This window comes from Amblyomma americanum, chromosome 2, assembly GCF_052857255.1.
Source record: "Amblyomma americanum isolate KBUSLIRL-KWMA chromosome 2, ASM5285725v1, whole genome shotgun sequence".
Taxonomy (NCBI): Eukaryota; Metazoa; Arthropoda; class Arachnida; order Ixodida; family Ixodidae; genus Amblyomma; species Amblyomma americanum.
Genome location: NC_135498.1, coordinates 142,652,107 through 142,672,175, shown reverse-complemented (window position 1 = coordinate 142,672,175; position 20,069 = coordinate 142,652,107). Strand labels below are relative to the sequence as shown.

At 48.9% G+C, this 20,069-nt stretch overlaps 1 protein-coding gene and 1 pseudogene across 1 annotated transcript; one reads left to right on the top strand and one right to left on the bottom strand.

Moving 5' to 3' along the window:
- Window positions 1–10,059: 10,059 nt before the first annotated feature.
- LOC144122219 (U2 spliceosomal RNA) lies at window positions 10,060–10,188 on the bottom strand (annotated as a pseudogene).
- Window positions 10,189–15,169: 4,981 nt separating this feature from the next.
- LOC144120112 (excitatory amino acid transporter-like) lies at window positions 15,170–17,640 on the top strand. Its single transcript, XM_077652559.1, has 3 exons — window positions 15,170–15,369; window positions 16,159–16,427; window positions 17,031–17,640. The coding sequence occupies exons 1-3, from the start codon at window positions 15,187–15,189 to the stop codon at window positions 17,638–17,640; spliced, it is 1,062 nt and encodes a 353-aa protein (XP_077508685.1). The 5' UTR covers window positions 15,170–15,186.
- Window positions 17,641–20,069: the final 2,429 nt, after the last annotated feature.

Below are 20,069 nucleotides of genomic sequence, written 5' to 3'. Positions count from 1 at the left end.
CGACGAACGTGGACTTGCTGATCTGAACGCGAGCAGTGCACATACCCTTGGGCGTAACCAGATGACCGCCGGCAGTTCGAAGGTGCGCGCCAGGCCAAGGGGTAATCACTTTTTTCAGAATGGTCGCCAGTTGTCCACTTAAGATCGAATAATCGGCCCCGGTATCAACTAATGCGCTTACTCTGCGACCATCGATAAGAACGGGTATTTCTAAAGAAACGCGGTTTTTTAACTCTGGTGATGGCGTCGGCGGGTTTTTGTCGGATTGTAGCGGCGACGACGGGAGGTCTTCAGCACAGCGCCCCCCAGCGACCTCGCTCCCGAAGGTCGCTGGTTTCAGTTTTCCCGACGAGGACTTGGCGATCGGCCCGGTGCCGCTCGTGAGAAGCCGGGAGGTGTCGGGGAAGAGCGCCTCGGTGAGGGTGAGCGCGACTGCCGCTGCACTCGGGATGGATTGCGCTGGTCCGCAAGGAATTCTTCAATTTCAGGGGGTCGTTCACCTTGACGGGGTCTCGGTGAGTCGGTGCGGAAGCCTTGGATGCCGATGCGTCGGTAATAACAATTTCGATAAAGATGACCTGGCTCTCCGCAGTGAAAACAGAGCGGTCGTCGGTTAGGTGTACGCCAAACGTCGGCCTTTCGGAGGGGTGCTCGACGATCCTCGAAGTACTGCACCGGTTGCACAGAGGGCCGCGGGGCTTGAGGCGTGGCGTGAATTGGTGGCGGCGAAGCGGGAGCCGGACGCCTTGCAACTTCGGCGTACGTCGGACGGTGGTAGTCCCCAGGCAGAGGTGGTACGTCGACCGCAGGAACAGGGCCCCGGAACGCCTGTTGCACCTCCTCTCGTACAAGAGCGGAGATGGAACCGAGCGCAGGCTGCGACGGGCTACAAAATTTGTGAAGCTCCTCACGCACGATTGTGCGAATAAGTTCCCGCAAATCATCAGGATGCTGTCCGATGGTGGCAAACGATGATGTGACTGCAGCAGCATGCACGGGCCGGTCGTAACTGGCGCAACGCTGTTGCAGGACCTTCTCCATCGTTGTGGCTTCCGAAAGAAATGCAGCAACTGTAGATGGTGGGCTGCGCACGAGGCCTGCGAACAGCTGCTCTTTGACGCCTCTCATTAAGTGCCGAAGTTTCTTCTCTTCAGGCATGGCAGGATCAGCTCTCCTGAAGAGCCGCGTCATGTCCTCGACGTACATTTGTACGCTTTCGTTCGGTAGCTGGACGCGGGACTGGATTGCCCGCTCCGCTCTTTCGCGGCGATCCGCGCTGGTGTAGGCCTCCAGCAGGCGACGGCGAAACTCTCGCCAGGAAGTTAGAACTTCCTCACGGTTCTCAAACCACGTGCGGGCGCCATCCTCTAGGCTAAAGTAGACGTTTCTTAGTTTCGCGGCGTCGTCCCACTGGTTATAAGCAGCCACACGCTCGAAGTGAAGGAACCAGTCCTCCACGTCTTCGAAAAGGTCCCCGTGGAAGGCCTTGGGAACCCGCGGGGTCTGCAAGGTATAGTGGGCAGGTGTAGCACCGGCAGCTTGCGTGAGAATACCGGTGGCTGGTATCATGACTGTCCCGAGTGGTCCAAGCTCCGGTGAAAGTCCCTGCAGCCTCCGGCTGAAGCGGTGTACCGGGGTGTCAATCGGCGCAGGGCTGGCGGCACGGCTCCCTGGAGGGGTTTCTTGCATGGGATACTCGTACCCAGCAGGCTCCACCAAATTGTCACGGAGTTCTCACGGAGAGACGCTTCAACAGCTGGAGTCGGCAAGAGGAGACGGTAATGGCGGCCGATCCGCGATAGCACGATCGCAACCTCATCGTCTTCGCGGACAGCTTGCGCCACCTGGCAACACTAGGTGGCAATATGAAGGCCTAGGATTCTGATTGTGTCCACTTTGGATACCTCCTTTCCTCCTACAGAAATCTGAATTTCCGAGGGCGGTTTGTTCCTCAGAGCCTTATCATTATATATGAATATTTCAGATTTTTCGGGCGAGCATTCTAAGCCCCATTCTTCTGCATACGTTGAAATTATATTGGCAGCTGCCTGTAGGGTTTGATTAATCTCTGCATCACTTCCTCGGTTGATCCATAGATTAATGTCGTCCGCATACAGGCTATATTCTAAGTTTGGGTTGCCAATTTTTTCAAGTTCGGCCGGGAGTTCTCTCATGGCCATGTTAAAGAGAATGGGTGATAGCACCGACCCTTGAGGGGTTCCCTTGCTTCCCAGCTTTATTTCCCCGAATTTAATCTCCTGGAAGCTTATGCTTGCAGTTCTATCTGTGAGGAAGTCTCTTATGTAGCGATAGGTTTTGTAGCCTACTCCGGCGTGGATGTGTCCTTTCAATATTGCCTCATGTTTAACATTATCAAATCCCTTTTTGAGATCGAGACATAGGATAACCTTTGCGTCCCTGGTTCTGGAGTCAATGATATCCTGTTTTAGTCGCAGCATGACGTCTTGTGTGCTGAGATGGGGTCGGAACCTATAAATCTCATCTGGCCACTTCCTATTCTTTTCCATGTAGTTCGATATTCTGGTCTGGGCGACATGCTCCATTAGTTTCCCTACGCACGATGTGAGGGATATAGGTCGAAGGTTCCCTATCTGCGGCTGCTTCCTGGGCTTAGGTATTAGGACCATGGTGGCCGTTTTCCATTGCGGGGGAATCTCGCCCTTCTCCCAGCACTCCTGCATGTAATCTGTGAGGGCCTTTATGGATTTGTCGTCGAGGTTCCTTAACATTGTGTTCGTAATCCCGTCTGGGCCAGGAGCCGATCTGGTTTTCAGTCTGACTATTTCCGCCCTTACCTCGGCTACCGTAATGGGCGCGTCCAGGGCCTCGTTCAGGGCTCCTTCATAATCGGGAAGCCGACTTTTGTCTGTGTCTCCTATGTACGTTTCAGCTAGTTTGCGCATGAAGCTTTCGTCATCGTATTCCCCACACGCGTGTCTAACTTTGGTCATTGTAACTTTCGCTTGCGTTTTGGATTTTTGTGGGTCTATGAGATCCCTAAAAATGTTCCACGTCTGGGGGAGATTCATGCTTCTCTCCATTTCGTCGCATTTGCTATCCCAATTTTGTTCGCAGAGTTTAAAGGCGTAATCCTCTATTTCTTTATTATGCCGCGCCAATCTTCTTTTGAGATTGCGGTTGTTCCTGCCCTGTTTCTGTAGTCGGCGCTCCATGCCTTGTTTGGCTTCCCACATGTGTAGGAGTCGGCTGCCCGCTATCTCGGGAGCTTTCTCCCCGTCTAGCGTTTTGGTTACCTTTCTGGCATCCTTCTTAACTGCTTCGCACCACTCTCCGATGCTATTTAAGACTGTCTCGTCGCTGTTTCCTCTGAGCTCCCTAAAGTGGTCCCACTCTGTGATCTTCGTAGGGGTTTGTTTGTTGCCTATATGTTTGTTCTTGGTTCTTATCTCTGTTGCTATGACAGAGTGATCGCTGCCTATGTTTTGTTCCGTGTTAATCCATTTCGCCGTTCCTACGTTTCTGACGAGGGTCAAATCCGGTGAAGTGTCCATGCTGACGCTATTTCCAGCTCGTGTGGGGTGCTCCGGATCTGTTAGTATCGTAAGTAAGGAGAAAAATTATGTACATACTGATTGATCCGCAGAGTGACCGGACGAAATCAACCTCCGGTTCCACCAAAACGTAAACGTCTTCTTTTAATCCTTAAGTCCCCGCCCTCAGTGGGGACAACAACCAATTAGGTCAAAACACAAGCACTCATCCAATCAAGGACCGGGGAAAGGAAAACACACCCAATAAAACACATGGGAAAAGAAAACACATTAAAAAGGAGACAGAGGAGAGTAAAACACGCCCAACCAAAGATTGGGGAGAGGGGACAGGTCATTGTCACGAATACTAACAGTAATTCCCCTCTCGGATCACTCCATCCTCCCCCGCGGGGCGGCAAGTTTACTCGCTCAAAGAGCATGCGAGGACCACACAGATTGTCGAAAGCCGTCCCCGAAGGGCCACTTAAGGCGCCACCGCTCCCCAACTCTTCTTGACGCCCTCACATGCACAGTAAGTGCCTGGCAGTCATCTCGCCATGGAGCTGATAAGCGCTCACAGTGAGCACGAGGAACGCGTCTCCAAAATTGCCTCCTGGCCGCACACTGAACGACCGCCGCCCGGTACATGGCCTTGGGCACCGTCGCCGCGGTAGGGATGAAAGGCGTCGCGCGTCTTCGTCGCTGCTTCTCGGAGCGGAGCGGGGCGGTGAACAATGGGGCCCGGCCAAGCTGGGTCGCCTGCACACCCCGCACTCCCCTCCGGCGCCGTCCGCTTGACTCATTAGCTCCGCGTGGAGTCAAAAAAGAAAATGAATCACAGCGTAGGCACTCTTGTCCACACACAGGAGGCGTTGCGTACGTGTTTACTTGGGGCTCCGGATGTACCCAAGCCAGCCGCGCACGACAGGTGGCATCAGGGGCTTTCCTAGGATTTGAAATTAGGAGGGGCGTCTAAATTTCTAGAGGGGAGGGGGGATGCTGAAGGTAGAGAAAATGCGGCAATCATCTTTGGTACCCAGCAGTTTAAAAAAAAAAATGCTGGCGACTAACTCAGCACCAGGTAAGAACCAAAACGTAAGTACTAAGAACCAAAACGGTTGCCGGGCCGGACAAAATCAACAACAGGATGCTCAGGAATCTTGACAGTTTCAATCGGAATCTTACAACCTATATGCAAGCATGCTGGGGCAAGGGAAAGATACCGCAAGCGTGGAAAGCTGCGAACCTGGTCTTCATTCCGAAGCCAGGGAAGAAACTCAGCTTTGAGCTTCTTAAACCCATTTCCATCACATCTTGCGTTGGAAAATTGATGGAGCACGTAATTCAAACTGGACTGAATAGATTCATAGAAGATCAAAATTCATATCCTGATACCATGATAGGCTTCAGATAAAAGCTATCAGCCTGCGATATCATGCTAGCTGAAGGAGCAGGTAATCGATAAAAAGACTGTTGATACTAGGGTCATTGTGGGACTGGACGTCACTCCAAAGATTTTGATAGTGTCAAACACGTAGCCATACTTGAGAACCTTGCGCGCTAAATGTTGGAGTCAAGACATATAACTACGTAAGGGACTTCCTCTCAAATCGGACTACCACCATCAGCCTCGGCGGACAATCACTCGAAAGCATTAGATTGGGGAATAGAGGAACGCCACAATGGTCCGTTCTCTCTCCGACCCTGTTTAATGTAGCGAAGATTGAGTTTCCAGGACAGCTGGACGGAATCAAAAATCTGCATCACACTATATATGCGGACGATTTGACGCTGTGGGTGAGCAGGGGCAGCAATGGACTGTTTGAAATCACACTTCAGAGATCCATAGATGTAATACAGAAATATATCGAGCCGATTAGGTTAAAATTCTCGGCAGAAAAACCAGAGGCCCCTTTTCTTTCATCTCAAAAAAAGATAACCGCACCCCCTGCAAGGGCTGTGATACTGCTTGACGAGTGAATGGCAGTGCTAGACAGGGCTGCGCATACAAGCAAATGGCAAAAACACAAACTATCATGGGTCTTGAAGCGAGCACCAGCCAGATGTGCCGGCTACTCAAGCGCATTTTTAACGAGCATGCGGGGATGAAGGAGGCCAATCTTTAGAGATTGGTTCAGGCTTTCGTCATAAGCCGAGTGCTATACGTTGCCCCCTATCTCAAACTGGCCAAAGCAGGAAAGGACAAAATTGAAATTGTGGTGAGTGGCAGGACTGACAGACGGCGCCACACGCGCAAGCAGCCCAAAAAACGCGCAAGGTACTGGAACGCGCAGGGCACTCGATTGTCGACGCCGACACGCAGAAGATACGTGTCCCGGTGCTGCGGTGTAATGAACCCAGTTATGTTTAAGCCCGCCTTGCCCTTACAGCTCGGCCGCGACATGGTGGCAGCGGTGGTGGTGCACGACTCCAAACTGGTGAAGAACGGTTCGTGATACTAGACAGTTTTAGCTTTGCGTACGCAAAGAGTTAGCGTACGCGAGGAGTTTGCGGGGACGGTAGTGCGCATGCGCAGAACGCAAGCGCAAGCCTTGCGTCTTGCGTACGGTAGGCTTGCGTACGCTAGCCAGCGGAGTTTGCGTTGCGGCGCTTGCGTGGCTTGCGTACGCTAACTTTGACAAGATGGCGGTGCCCTGCTCGCCCGCTTCGGAATAAATACATGTCGCCGCTGGATTCTCCGACGCAATAGCTCGCTAAAATTGTAGCGGTTCGCTTTTATTTCGCCTAATCTTGCCCACACGTAGCGGTATAAGCGATAACTAGCCCCTGTTTTTCAGATAATTTGGCGATCTTCAAGCTCCTAGGCCTAACTATATTCAGTGTGTTTTCCTCGTAGCAACGACACCTGGCGAAGCAGTTTCCAAACTTTTAGCCAGATCTTGCATTTTCTTCGGTTTGCATAGTTTTTCTTCTTGGAACAAAAAAGGCTCCCAATGCACTCACAGTAGTTATCAGTAATCACGGATGAAATTTTCTTCAACCGAGCGTTGATGTGGTTTGACTTCTTGTCACTAGATGGCGCCACGTGCGCCTGAGGGACGCTACGGCACGGTCAGCTAAAACTATACTTCGGAGCGGACAGCGTAACGCACGCAGCGCCGTAGCTCTTTGCGTACGCAAGCACTTGCGTACGCACAGCTAAAACTGTCTACTGCGAAGTAGTCGCGTAAAGAAACTGCGTCGCAGCGGTCACCGCGGAACTAACCCTAACGTGACGACGTTGACGGGGACGCTATGGCAACGCCGGAACATTTTCTTTGGGCTGGATTGAACATTTCAGTGCTTTTATAATCTTACGATAATCTTGTGACGGGAAAAATTGCTGTCATGCCTTATGTGCACGCGTTGTCGCATCGTTTTAGGAAGGTAGGGGCCAAGTATGGCGTGAAGGTAATTTTTTCTGCTCCTAATAAGCTGGGTAAGTTAGGGGCAGCAGTTCAGAGCAAGCAGGAAAACTTTAAACGGAATACTGCCTGCAAGGTAAATCATTTCAATAAGTTCATCAGTTGCAAGATGGGCGTTGCTTACCAAATTCCTTTATCATGCGGTCTTACTTACGTAGGTCAGACAGGCCGTTGCGTCAATATTAGACTCATGGAGCATGCCAATTCATTGGATAAAAAAGACACTAACCTGGCAAAACATTGCAATGTGTGTAAATGCGTACATTTTTTTTTGACGACACAGAATTATTTTTTTCGTAGTGACAAAACTACCGGAGAAGTCGCCGAAGCATTCCATATCATCAGAAAAAGCCGCTGCGGTGGCTCAGTGGCCATGGCGCTCGGTTGCTGGCCCGAGAGACGCGGGTTCGGTCCCGGCCGCGGCGGTCGAATTTTGATGGAGGCGAAATTCTAGAGGCCCGTGTACTGTGTGATGTCAGTGCACGTTAAAGAACCCCAGGTGGTCGAAGTTTCCAGAGCCCTTCACTACGGCGTCCCTCATAGCCTGAGTCGCTTTGGGACGTTAAACTCCCATAAACCATAAACTTAACCATATCATCAGAAAATCGAATGGTTGCGTTAGCAAAACTTTAATTTTGTCAGCGAAAAAAATGACATTGCTGCACAAAGGGTAGATTGGAAGGCGGGTACATCTCGTGCGAATGTTGGCATTTTGGAGTTTTTATCTGACCATAGATGTATGACCGTGCGCATGCGTGCCCAGTTTTGTAGGTATAAATTGACTTCTTACTTCAAATAAATATGTTGTATGTTAAGCGCCATATTTGTCTCTTCCACTTTCTGGTCCAGTCGCCTTGTTTGAATTTTCTTGTTACCGTGGAACACCAACTGGCCCAATCTGCCGTCCTTCTACAGTTCCTATCTTTGCGTCTACCTTCGTGAAATACCGGATGCATGTTCTCTAGCAGCGGTGGGATTTTGAGTCTATTCCTGGTTGCTCTATGTACGTTATCTGTCCGCTTTGAACACTCCGAGGGTTCGAACCGCGGGCGCTCCATGATTTTCCTTGCAGTTTTGGTTTTTGAAAGCCCTTGAGGCTGCTACACCGTGGCGGCTTAAATGAGCTCATTCAGAGTGTTGGAGACATCAAGCCTAAGAAGTTTTACCATCGAAGTGCTCGGACGAAGGCCAAGTGCGGTTCTGATTCCTTTTCTGATTATGATTTCAATTTAGCCCTTTCCTGCTTAGGCCAGTTTGAGGTAGGGGGCAACATATAGCACTCGGCTTATGACGAAAGCCTGAACCAATCTCAAAAGATTAGCCTCCTTCATCCCCGCATGCTTGTTAGAAATGCGATTGAGTAGCCGACATGTCTGGCTCGTTTCAAGTCTCAAGAGAGTTTCTGTGTTTTTGCCATTTGCTTGTATGCGCAGCCCTAGGACTTGAATACTGTCTACCGTTGGAATGGTACTGCCATCCACTCGTCAATCAATATCACATCCCTTGCAAGGGGGACTGTTTCTTTTCCTGTTTTGAGATGAAAGAAAAATAGGCTGTGATTCTTCTGCCAAGCATTTAAACCCAATCGGCTCGAGATATATCTCTATTACATCTATGAGGAGTGTGCTTTCGATCTGTCCATCACTGCCCCTGCTCACCCACAGCGAAACGCTAACGTGCCCGTGTGCTGTGCGATGCCAGTGCACGTTAAAGATCCCCAGGTGGCCGAAATTATTCCGGAGCCTTTTAAATCGGAGGGCTCCGGAATAATTCCGACCACCTAGGGATCTTTAACGTGCACTGATATCGCAGATCAGACGGGCGCCTTTGTGTTTCACCTCCATCGAAACGCCGCCGACGCGGTGGGCTTCGAACCCGGGAACTCTGTATCTGTAGCCGAGCGCCCTAACCACTGAGCCACCACAGGATCTCCCTGGCTGCGTTAGTGGTTGAGCGACTGGCGGCTTCCATGGATAGCCATACTGGCACACACACAGTAGTAGTCATTTGTTTTTTTTTTTCGTTAAACATCTTGCTTTCTTCGAATCGATAGTAAATGCACTCACACAAGACAGTATATATTAAATATAGCTTCGGTGAGATTTAAAACTGCATTATTAATAGCTCGTTGTATGCGGAGATAAGGAATGAATCCGGTATTGAACGATGCGCAAACCCTGCAGGTAATTTCACAAAGCCAAATTGAAAAATAATTCGTTTTTTGGGGGGAAGGAAATGGCGCAATGTGAGACAGGCGTCATTTCCTTTTCTTAAAATCAACTTTCCTTTTCCTTTCATTACGGCGTGGTTCGGGTTTCCAGCGAGATATGGGAGACAGGCGTAATTTCCTTTCTTTAAAACCAACTTTCATTTCACTTTCCTTCCCGTACGGCGCGATTGGGGTGTTCACCCGAGATATATGTGAGACAGGCGTCATTTCCCTTCCTTAAAACCAATTTTCAATTCATTTTTCTTCCCTTACGGGCGTGGTTTTCGTGTCGGTCTCCACAGCAGGCGTCGCATCGAACACACCTAGCGGTCCGCTGAACCAATCAAAGTGCACCGGAATTTTATGCAGAACCCACTTTCATGACCTGCGCATGCGATGCCGGCAGACGGTTTCCTGCTTGACCGAAGGTCAAGGTGAAATGTCAAAGGTCAAGGTCAAAGGTCAAATTCGAGATAGTTGGTGTAACAGCCGCTGGTGTCGCTGGTGTAGCTGACGTCATCTGCCGAACCTGACTACAACCGCTTATGCTCATGGTTTGATCTATACCTACATTCCAGGTGAAACTTGTGGCCCCAGTGGCCTCTAGCTACATTCAAGGGTCAAACTTGCGGTCCTGCTGACGGCTCGAAAATCTGGCGTAGTGAAGCTGTTCGCTTCAAAAACGCTACAAATTAAGGGGTACACTCCCTGCTTAGGCAGTGTGCCGCGAAGAGACTGAGTGGCATGGTTGCTGCTGCTGCTGCTGTTGCTGATAGGAAGAAAGAAAGAAAGAAAGAAAAGGAAAGTGCATGGGCCTGCCTACTGGCTGAAGCCAAGCCACGCTCTCTGCCGCGTGCTGAAAGTAGGAGAGTTAAAGGATAGGCGGGCAAAGATAGAAAAGGCGCGCGCTAATATGCCCCGGGCCGATCCCGGAGGCAGTGCAAAACCGGGCCGACCCGTGCAGGAGTGCTTCAAGCCAAACACTCTTTCATATTCCAAAAATAAGTTTAATATCTTGGTTCCAAGGACCCGGAGCAGATATTAAATCAGGCATCAGAGGTATATCTGCTGGCCTGTCAACCTGTCACGACCAATCGTGGCAAGGACTCTGGAGTAGATTGCCATTCTCGTCTGTCTGCTGGCCAGAAATATAGCTCAACTTCATCAGGGTTCATTTTCAAATCCAACGCGGTCCTCATTCCAAACCAAACTTCCTTAACAATTTCCCTACTCCCCATTCCCCGTTCCCTACAACCCCTACCAACCTATTTCCTGGGGAAATTAGGGGAGTCTTCCCGGTCCCACTTTCGCGGCAGTGGTTTCGCTTAATCGTTTCTTCCCGAACATGGGTGTGCAAAAGTTAACTTGTCGTCCCTTTTGATGATTCATTTATCATTACTATTGGCTTTATACCCGTTATACGTCAGTGGTGGAGACGGGTTATCCGCACCTCAAATATGACATTTGCTTCTTCCTTGTTATTGGCGCTCGACTACTGATCCATGAGTTCCCGGGTTCGAACCCGACCGCGGCGGCTGCGTTTTTATGGAGGAAAAACGCTAAGGCGCCCGTGTGCTTTGCGATGTCAGTGCACGTTAAAGATCCCCAGGTGGTCGAAATTATTCCGGAGCCCTCCAATACGGCACCTCTCTCTCCCTTTCTTCTTTCACTCCCTCCTTTATCCCTTCCCTTACGGCGCGGTTCAGGTGTCCTACGATATATGAGACAGATACTGCGCCATTTCCTTTCCCTTAAAAAAACCAATTATTATTATTATTATTATTATTATTCAAGCGACGCAGGAAGAAGTACAAAATACGAGCGCTGCACAACACACTACTTTTGTGTCTTTCTGCCCCTGTGTCGCTTGAAAGAACATTGTTGGCGGACTTGTTTCCGTAGTGCAGAGTAAACGGAAACAGCGCGAGAACACGTTATAGCAATGTTCAACCAAAGTAAGCGACTGGGAGTGACGCCCGGCTGTTCGTTTCACAGTTCAAATTCACCTTCCGTCCGCAGGGTTTTCGATATCGGGCGCAATAAGTCTGACTTCGTCTTGTTTCTAACGTGGACGGCTGAAGATATATGTTTGGCTGTTCGCTCGTTCCTCAAGTTTGTCACATGCGCTTGCTTCGAGTCGTCATCGACTTCATACTTCAATGGTGGTGGGCTGCGGACTCAATTGTAGAGAACCTATCACCCCTCTAAACTGTGACGCGAGGAATAAAGAGAGCACAGTGGGGAAATTGCACGCAAGCCTGGCGTTGAGCTGTATATAGAATATACAAATGGTCGCTTGAAACAAAATTGTTTTCTAGCGCTGTTTCCGTTCACAATGTAGGACACTGTCCAGAGGTACACCCCGCTCTACGGTTCTCTCTGAGCTTAACGTATTCGTTAGCCATTTCCAACAGCCTTGGACAAAATCTTCGAATATTGGAAGACTGCAAGGTACTGTTATAGAATTACTGATAGTAATGGTGTATTTTTTCGACATGTAGCAAAATATTTCTTTTATAGTGTTTCTATCGCTGACACTGAGCAGTTTAGGCTGTCTTAGAAAAACAATGGGAATGCTTTTGACGATAACCAAATCGTTAATAGCAAGAAAATGCAAACCTTCTGACGGGAGATCTGCGGACATATTGATTGTTATAGTGGAACCTTACAATATATGAAAAAATTGGCTTCAAAAGCGTTTTCGCGATCAAAATTGCGTTTGTCCAGAATTGTTGGGTATGTGAACGTGCATCAGCCGGCCGCACATAAGACGTGCGCGGAAGAATTAGTATCCTGTTTTTCTTTTAGCTGTTTGAGGCCTTCTCCATACTTTCCTTCGTGCTTTATCTATATAAACGGTGTTATATCTCCGGATGACGTGAATTCTGTTTTATCGATGTAGTAAAAAAATAGCGGCGCTTTAGCTTCTGCTGAACCTGGTTAGACAGCGAAAGCTGTGGTGTATCGGATAACTAGACGCGGCTTGGCGTCTGTAACGTTGAGTGCGTTCGGGACACGATAGGCAGTGCGCCCACCTTGCCATTCTGCCATGTGAGTTAATGGTTGATCGCGAGAGGAGGAGAAGGAGGAGAAGGAACAACTTTATTTACGCCATGGCCTAATGGCATCATGACCTAATGGCGCCGTGACGGGGGTGATCGCGAGAGGTTATTCACTCAACGAACGCTGCGGCCTACAGCTGCAGTGCCGCGCGTCTGCCATAACGTTGTAAGCGCGAATGCATGCAGCACACATCTCTCTCTCACCACTTCCACGTACCTCAAAGCGCGATTAAGACGTTCGCTGACCGAGGGAGCGAATTATGCACCTTTCCTCTACTTTAGTAGCTCTCGCTCTTCATCGGTTTCGGCGCAGCTCCGGAGCGGCTGAACATCGCTCAAGATCAAAGCGTTGGAGTCGGCGAAACTCGCGGAACATGGCGCAGTAAAGCTTTCGCTTAAAACTTGTAGTTCTCTTTATTCTTTAGGTGTCTAACTTTACTACGTTTAGCCGTTTTTTACAGCTATAGCCCACTTTCTGCCAGTACGTGTTTGGTCTACTAGCGGAACGCCCTTCCCTGCTGGGCATTGTATGAACTATTTCGGCCTGGCTGTTGTTGCTGTCGTCTTCAAATTAAAAATGGCGCGCACCAACTGTGGGGTCGACGATGTGTTCATGTTAAAAAAACATCTTGCAGAACTATAATTGAAAGCAAAAGAGTGACCTAGGCATCCTCGCCTTCCTCGCCTCGTGTGCACAGTCCAGCGCAGGTTCTCGACGATAGGTGACGGCTAGGGATTATGGAAACGACATTTTCTTTGCTCAGAACAGCACGGCTTATTCCACTGCGCCAGTCACAAAACATGGCGCTTGCGTTCGCAAAACAAGGGCTGTAGTCTTTTCGAGTTGGCGTTATTGAAATATTTATGTGTGGCTAACTAGACCACACCAGTACGTTGAAGGCCAAGGATTTGAACACTGCAACGCTCCAAGAGACGGTAAGCTTGCGTGGAACAGAATGCTCCTGCGCATCGCTACTAGAAGATCGAGGGTTTCGACATCGAGCAGAAGAGGACATGCCTAAAGATTTCGGTGAAAGCACGCTTGCGTGGCTCGCTGGCAGCGCTGTCGTGTGCACCAGGGTGCGCGCGGAGGCAAGAAGGAACCGAAGGAGAAGAATGGACTGCATGGTTGCACCGTATTAATTTATTCCTGAGTGTTGAGAAATGCGGCATAGTGGTATTTCCTATTAACACGCCTTCGCACATTTCACTAGTCCATCGCTCTAACCAAGTTCCACAAGTAGAATTTATTAAATATGAAAGTGTTACTTCTCACTCAGCATTACATTGGAGCCTTCATATAAAAAACAATGCGTTTAAAGGAGAACGTGCTCTAGGCTGGCTGACACGAATCGCCAATAAAAATTTTGCGATGTGTCTCGACACGTTATTGTTGCTATACTAAGCCTGCGTAAGGCCTGTACTGGAATTTGGTTGCATTCTGTTCTCTGGTAGCGCAAACTACAAGATTAAACCATTAATATTACTGGAAAGGCGTGCTCTATTGACCTGCCTTAGTCTCCGAAAATCAGTTTCAAACACCGTGCCTTTTTTGTAGCCCGTGCCCCTTGTCTAAGTTCCCGCTTTCAAATACTCCCGATGCGAACTTTCCTCAGGTCGTATGACCGGTGACTAAAGTCAGTACTCCTATTTTTGTGTCTCAGCCGGCCTCATTTCTTTCTCAACATTGGACACGGCATCAAATGTCTCAAATTACGTTAACGCAGAACCTTTTAACAGCGTTTGGCGTTGATCTCTGCCCTTTTCAGTGGGTTGATGACACGCTGGAAGCAGTGAAATTCGTTTTTGACCACATCTTCCAATCTCATACGAAACACATGCCCAAAAACATTTTAAATGGTCTTCTTTATGATCATACAGAGGAATACCCCCCTCATACTGTGCTTTCTACCGATGCCTCCATCCGCAGCCAAAAAGCTGCAGTTGGCATCTTGTAGCAGGACTTCACATGGAGCTATTCTCTCCGCAACCCAGATTATATTCCTATGTGCCTCGCGGAAATTTTTGGCTCTTGGAATGACTCTGCACGAAGTTCCATGTCATGTGTCACACGTTATCATCCTCGCTTATTGTCAGTTTTAGTCTCCCTTGAAACTTCACAAAAAGACTTTTAAGCCGTTTCCTGCGATTTATTGTCCAATGCACTTAGCAGGAGGTCTGTTTTGTCTGGGTCCCTGGCCATGCAGGTATTCATTCAAACGAGGTGACTGATTACTTGGAAAGGTCGGCTCTTAACGGGTCAGCTAAACATCCTTTCCCAAATCTCAGTCTGCAGGCGATTTCCAGGTTTCAGCGGTTCCAACGCATACCAGACAGGTTACGTGATCTCTTACTAAATACTACTGATTATCGGCACTTAGCATATAATTCGAACGTCCGTTCTTGTAAAACCAGGCTGTGTGAGGTATCAATGACGCGGATGCGCTGCAGGATTCCCAGTTTGAATTCATATGCAGATGTGGGTGGACACCGACAAACCTAAGTTACTCGTACGGGGATGTTGAATCTGTAGACCTTTCTCTCCTCTACTGTCCACAGTTCACACTTCAGAGAAATATTTACCTGGATGTCCCTCTCTCCTCGTTAGGGCTCTCGTTATCTCTACCAGTGTCATTATCATTCGGTGGAGCACCAAATGATTTGAATTTAGTTCAATTTGTGGGATTCTCCGTGTTTAGATAATTGCAATAGGTAGGTTGATTTGCTAACTCTTAAAATTCCTTGGGTTCTCCCTTTTCGCCAAAATGCTGCTTGTTTTTTTTTTACTTTAAATATTCTTCTGTTGTTGTAGATGGATACGTTTTTCGAAATTCACTCTGGGCACTAATATTTTTTCTTGATAGCCAATGGAAATTTCCTTGTTTATGCCACTACATCGTGGCCAATCCCCCCATGTGGGCATGCGCCATGTTTTAAGAGGAAGAGGAAGAAGAACAACAACAACAACGAGGAGGCCCATGAATTACCCCGAAGGAATCGATCGTGCCTCCCGGTGTTCCTGGGCGACGCGCCACTGGGAGCCCTGCGTGGTCGCCTCAGCACTTGCGCTGGGCGTCGCCGCCGGCCTGACCCTACAGGGAATGACGCTCACACCGCGGCAGATTATGTACCTCGCCTTCCCTGGAGAAGCCTACACTAGGGTAAACCGCTCCGCGCGTATCGGGCTCGCGGAAAGAGGCATATAATGCAGGACGTAACCTCAGCGAAAAGGCAGAAAGCGCAAAAAGTGAGAACAGTACAGGTGACGTCGGGTACGTAGCAGCAGCTCGCATTTGGGATGCTCTTCCGCGAGAAAACAAATTGAGGCGTCTTTACCAGCGCTGTATCTTACTGTCCCTCACAGCCTGGGTCGCTCTGGGAGTTAAACCACGTAACGTTTCTTTCTATCGTTTATCATAGTTTTCGCATCCAAGGCAGCTGTCCAGCTTTAATAGGTCGGGTTCAATGACACGTAGCGTAATGTCACCATGCTTTTGTTAGTTTTGTTGCAAGGTGGTGATATATGGTGCTTTTCTTTTGCTTCAATAATCGTGGCGCGTGGGTTGGGTCTCGCAGTCAACTGACTCCGTGGGGGCGTAATTTAAATACGATCCGGGTAACACTCACGTATGAATTGGCAATAACCAGGACTGCCAATGTGCTAAAAAGCGCCTTCATCTCTTGACGTCGGACAGTATGTTTCGTTCACAGATTGGTTCAATCTACAGATTGGTCCTCTTTTCTTCCTGCTTTTACGCTTTTTCCGCCTCCGTAGAATTATTACCGTTTATGATATTAGTATAGTTTCATATCAAATCTTTGTGAATGATCGAGACTGACCCTGTTGACGTACCGCGGAAGCCACCTCTAATAGAGCCACTGCACTGCGGTACAATTTCTCGCACCTTCAGCAAGGCTTGTCTGTCTAACGAGGTTGATCTACGCTGCAGATGCTGGCCATGCTGTTCCTGCCCCTCAAGGTTTCATGTCTTGTGGGTTCCATTGGGAGCACCTCGTACCGTACGGGCGGGAAGCTTCTGCGCTGTGCTCTGGCTTACTGGGTGCTGAGCGCCTCCAGCGCTGCCATGGTCGCCTTCGGTACCACGCTGCTCCTGCGTGCCGTCCGCAACGAGACCGTCTCTGCGCTCCAGCTCACCCCCATTGCGCCGCTGAATGTGTCGGCTGTCCACACAACGGACCTCGCCATGAAGATGATTAGGTGGGCGCTACATTCATAGCTACATTCAGATCATGATTAGCAGTTTACCAATATCCCTCAAGAGGAAAGTACACAACAGCTGTATTTTACGGGTACTCACATATGGGGCAGAAACGTGGAGGCTAAGAAAAAGGGTTCACTTAAGTTAAGGACAACGAGCGATGAGAAGGAAAATGGTGGATATAATGTTAAGAGATCCAAAGCAGGCAGAGTGAGTCAGGCTACAAACGCGGGTTAAGGATGTCCCAGGGAAATGAAGAAGAAGAAATGGGCGCGGGCATGCATGTACTGCGAAGGCAAGATAACCGCTGGTCCTTAAGGGCAACGGAGCGGATTCCGAGAGAGGGCAAGGGTATGAGGGGGCGGCAGAAAGTTAGGCGGGCGTATGATATTAAGTTTGTGGGGATACGGTCGCCGCAGCTCGCAAAGGACAGGGTTAATTCGAGAGACATGGCAGAGGCCTTTGCCCTGCAGTGAGCTAAGCTCCGCTACTCAAGGCAGTGGCCAGGTAGAACACCAAATCGCTTGCATGAATCACATGTTACCGAAACGCGCCTATTTTTTTGTTGAGCAGTTCAAAGGCAAGAAATTATGCGCATGCAGAGGCCTCTTCCCACCGAACATCGTGGACGTGTCGATGAGAACGTGGCCCTCTCAGCTACCTCCGCGGGGCAGTGAGCTCTGGGCCGACGAAATGCGCAAGCATTGCTTGGCCCCGCATCACGTGGAGGCTGACACACTCAAGGCGGTGGAAATTGATCAGCCGCTGCGGCGGGTCAGCGGTCTGGGCCTGCTGTCGTCCGCTGTCGCGCTCGGCTTCGTTCTTGCGCACAACGCGGACGACCGGAATGTCCTGCTCAACTTCTTCATCAACCTGAGCAATGCCATCGCTGCCATGGGCAGGCTGCTGTCCTGGTTTCTGCCGGTGGGCCTCGCCTCGCTGACTGCCACGCGGGTCCTGGCCGTGGCGAGCACCGTGCGCTCTGCACATAGCCTTTCGCTGCTGCTCACCTATTCGCTGAATGTCGTCGTGGCCGTGCTGGTGCACACCTTCGTCGTGCTCCCGCTCATTCAGTGGGTTATGGTGCAGCACTGGAAGCGCGGCCTGCTTCGGTTCTTCGGACAGGTACAGTGCATACGTCCGTCTCCGGTACCAACAGCTGGTGCTCAACAGTCTTTTTCAGCCTCCAGAGCCCCTGATTGTAAGCCATAGGCGCATGACAGGGCACTCTTTTCTGAAAGAGGTCTGCAGTTAGTTTTGATTAAGTGTGCTCCTTGGGGCCTCGGCGATGTGATATTCTGTTGTTCTATTGGGCTGTGCTGCTGAGCTTTCATTTGTACATAGAATGCCCTAGGTTATAGAGAGAACCCCTCGAGACCTGGCTAGCATTAGCGGGCCTCACAACAAAATTTGTGCAGGTATAGTTACGAAATGTTTCGCTATGTGGGCCTCATAAGTTTGGCTTAAACAACAACCCGTGCTGTGAACTAATATATGTCCCATTAGAGACACATACGTGGTTTTATAATGTGTATTACATTATCGCATGACAGCTCATAAATTCACCCATTTCGCCGCACTCAGAGAGCCCTCGTGAGTGCGACTGAATACGAATTTGAGTGAACAGGAGGGAGTCTCAGTGAGTGTGAGTGCAAGTGAGACCTTTTTGAATCTGAGTGCGAGTGAGTCTTTGCCATTGCGAATGTCTGAGACTAAGAGTTAAGCTGTGAAGAGCTCTTGTAGGTGTCGTGCGTGATCACCTCATGTTGTCAGTGACTGAATGTGAGTGACTTGTTGAAGAAGAATATTATTGCACGTGTGAGAGCCGCTTCACATTGTGAGGCACCACCAGCAGCAGCTTCACTATACCGAATGCAAAACAAAGGTCTTTCCCATATGCCTGTAATTAACACTGTCCTGTGCCAGCTGCGGCCTCCTTGTCCCCGTAGACTCTGCCACCTGCTACGCCTGCCTCCTCTTGGAATATTACACTCTATTTCTCCTAAAGACCATCGGTTATCTCAACTTTCGATTATATGCCCTGCCCATGCCCATTTATTGTTCCTGTGTTTGATTAGGATGACAATAATTCGCTTCTGTTCCCTGGTTCACTCTGCTCTCTTCTTGTGTTTGAACACTACATCTACAATTTGCGTCTGCGTAGCTCTGTGCGTTGTCCTCAATTTAAGTTCAACACTTTTTGGTATACTCTCCACGTTTCTGCCGTATATGTGAGTGCCGATATGATGCAACTGCTATGCATTTTTCTCTGGGTAGATATTGGTAAAGTGTTATTCATCACTTGAGGGTGCCAGCCAAATGCACTCTACCCCATTCTTATTCTCCTGTTTATTCACTCTAGTGGTCGGCATCTGTGGTAACTATCTACCATTAGCAGATATGTATTGAATGTATCGGACACTACTGTGGCCTTCTGAAACTGTTGAATGTGACCTTAGTTTTCTACATATATATTCATATACACAATGTTTCGCTTTGCCTGTCTATAGGTCTTGATAATGCTTTGCAACCGTCCCCTAAGTTACATAACAAGGTGACGTCATCACTGAAGCGTGGAATACTATGGTATTCTGCATTAACTTTCATTCCCACCTTTTATAAATTACGTTATATAAATACGCCCTATAAACACACGGTAAATAGTTACGGCAGCTCATGTGTCGTTGCCTGAAACCCTTCATGACCGGTATCTTACCACTTGCCCTCTGAAGGACTATGGCGGCAGCCCAACCGCTATAGATATATTCCAGAACCATTACACATATCTCTCCTACACACGGGTTCCGCAAAGCCTGCATGACTGCTGAGGTTTCTACTGAGTCAAATGCGTTCTCGTAATCTATTTAAGGCTCTGTATATGACGGTTATATTTAGTGCTTTTCTCGATCGCCTCATTGATCGTATTAATATGATCCATTGTCGAGTAGCCTTTGAGAAAGCCATTATGGTTTCTTGGTTGACAGAAGTCTAAGGTTGATATAATTCGATTAGCGAATATCTTATCAAATACCTAGTACACGTCAGGACGTAGAACTAACACTCTTATCATCAGACAATCAAGGATAGCATAGAAGCTTCTTATGTCGCCTTCTCTATTCAGAAGCTCAGAAAACTTTCTGTACTATTATTATATCAGGCTACCTTACTTTGCAGTGCAGCCAAAGCAACAGAGCCGATACTTCCCGCCCTTCATAAAGAACACATGGACCCTGATTTCAGTGAATAGCGTCCACTTAACACATAGTATTGGTATGGATGAAAAAGGTTTATTTACAGGTGCAAGGCGGGGTAGGTGTATGCGTAGGACCGAGCAAAGCCAAGCGAATGCTTCTCCTACGCCTTCCACATCCTCTTCGTTGAACACAGTCGCCGCACGGTGTGACAGTATATCGGTAATCGTTACTGAAGGTATTTTTCTAACATAACTGCGCATTTTCAACATCAGAGTTTCGGAAGAAACGATGCCTTTGATTACGACGAGTTGTATAGGCACGTTTGGTTAAAAGAAGCTTCCATAGATGGCACTCTCTGCATCAGCGACAGAGCGTAGCAACCGCGCATCGAGCACCGCCCGAGGCAGTCGCCTTGCGACCGAACTATTGGCAGAGAGAAGTTACAAA

Excerpts from the sequence above, each read along its gene's own strand:
- LOC144120112 (XM_077652559.1), top strand. The coding sequence starts at position 15,187 with ATGAATTACCCCGAAGGAATCGATCGTGCCTCCCGGTGTTCCTGGGCG. Across the intron at positions 15,370-16,158 it reads CTGGAGAAGCCTACACTAGG|ATGCTGGCCATGCTGTTCCT; the intron begins GTAAACCGCTCC and ends TCTACGCTGCAG. Across the intron at positions 16,428-17,030 it reads CTCGCCATGAAGATGATTAG|AGGCCTCTTCCCACCGAACA; the intron begins GTGGGCGCTACA and ends ATGCGCATGCAG.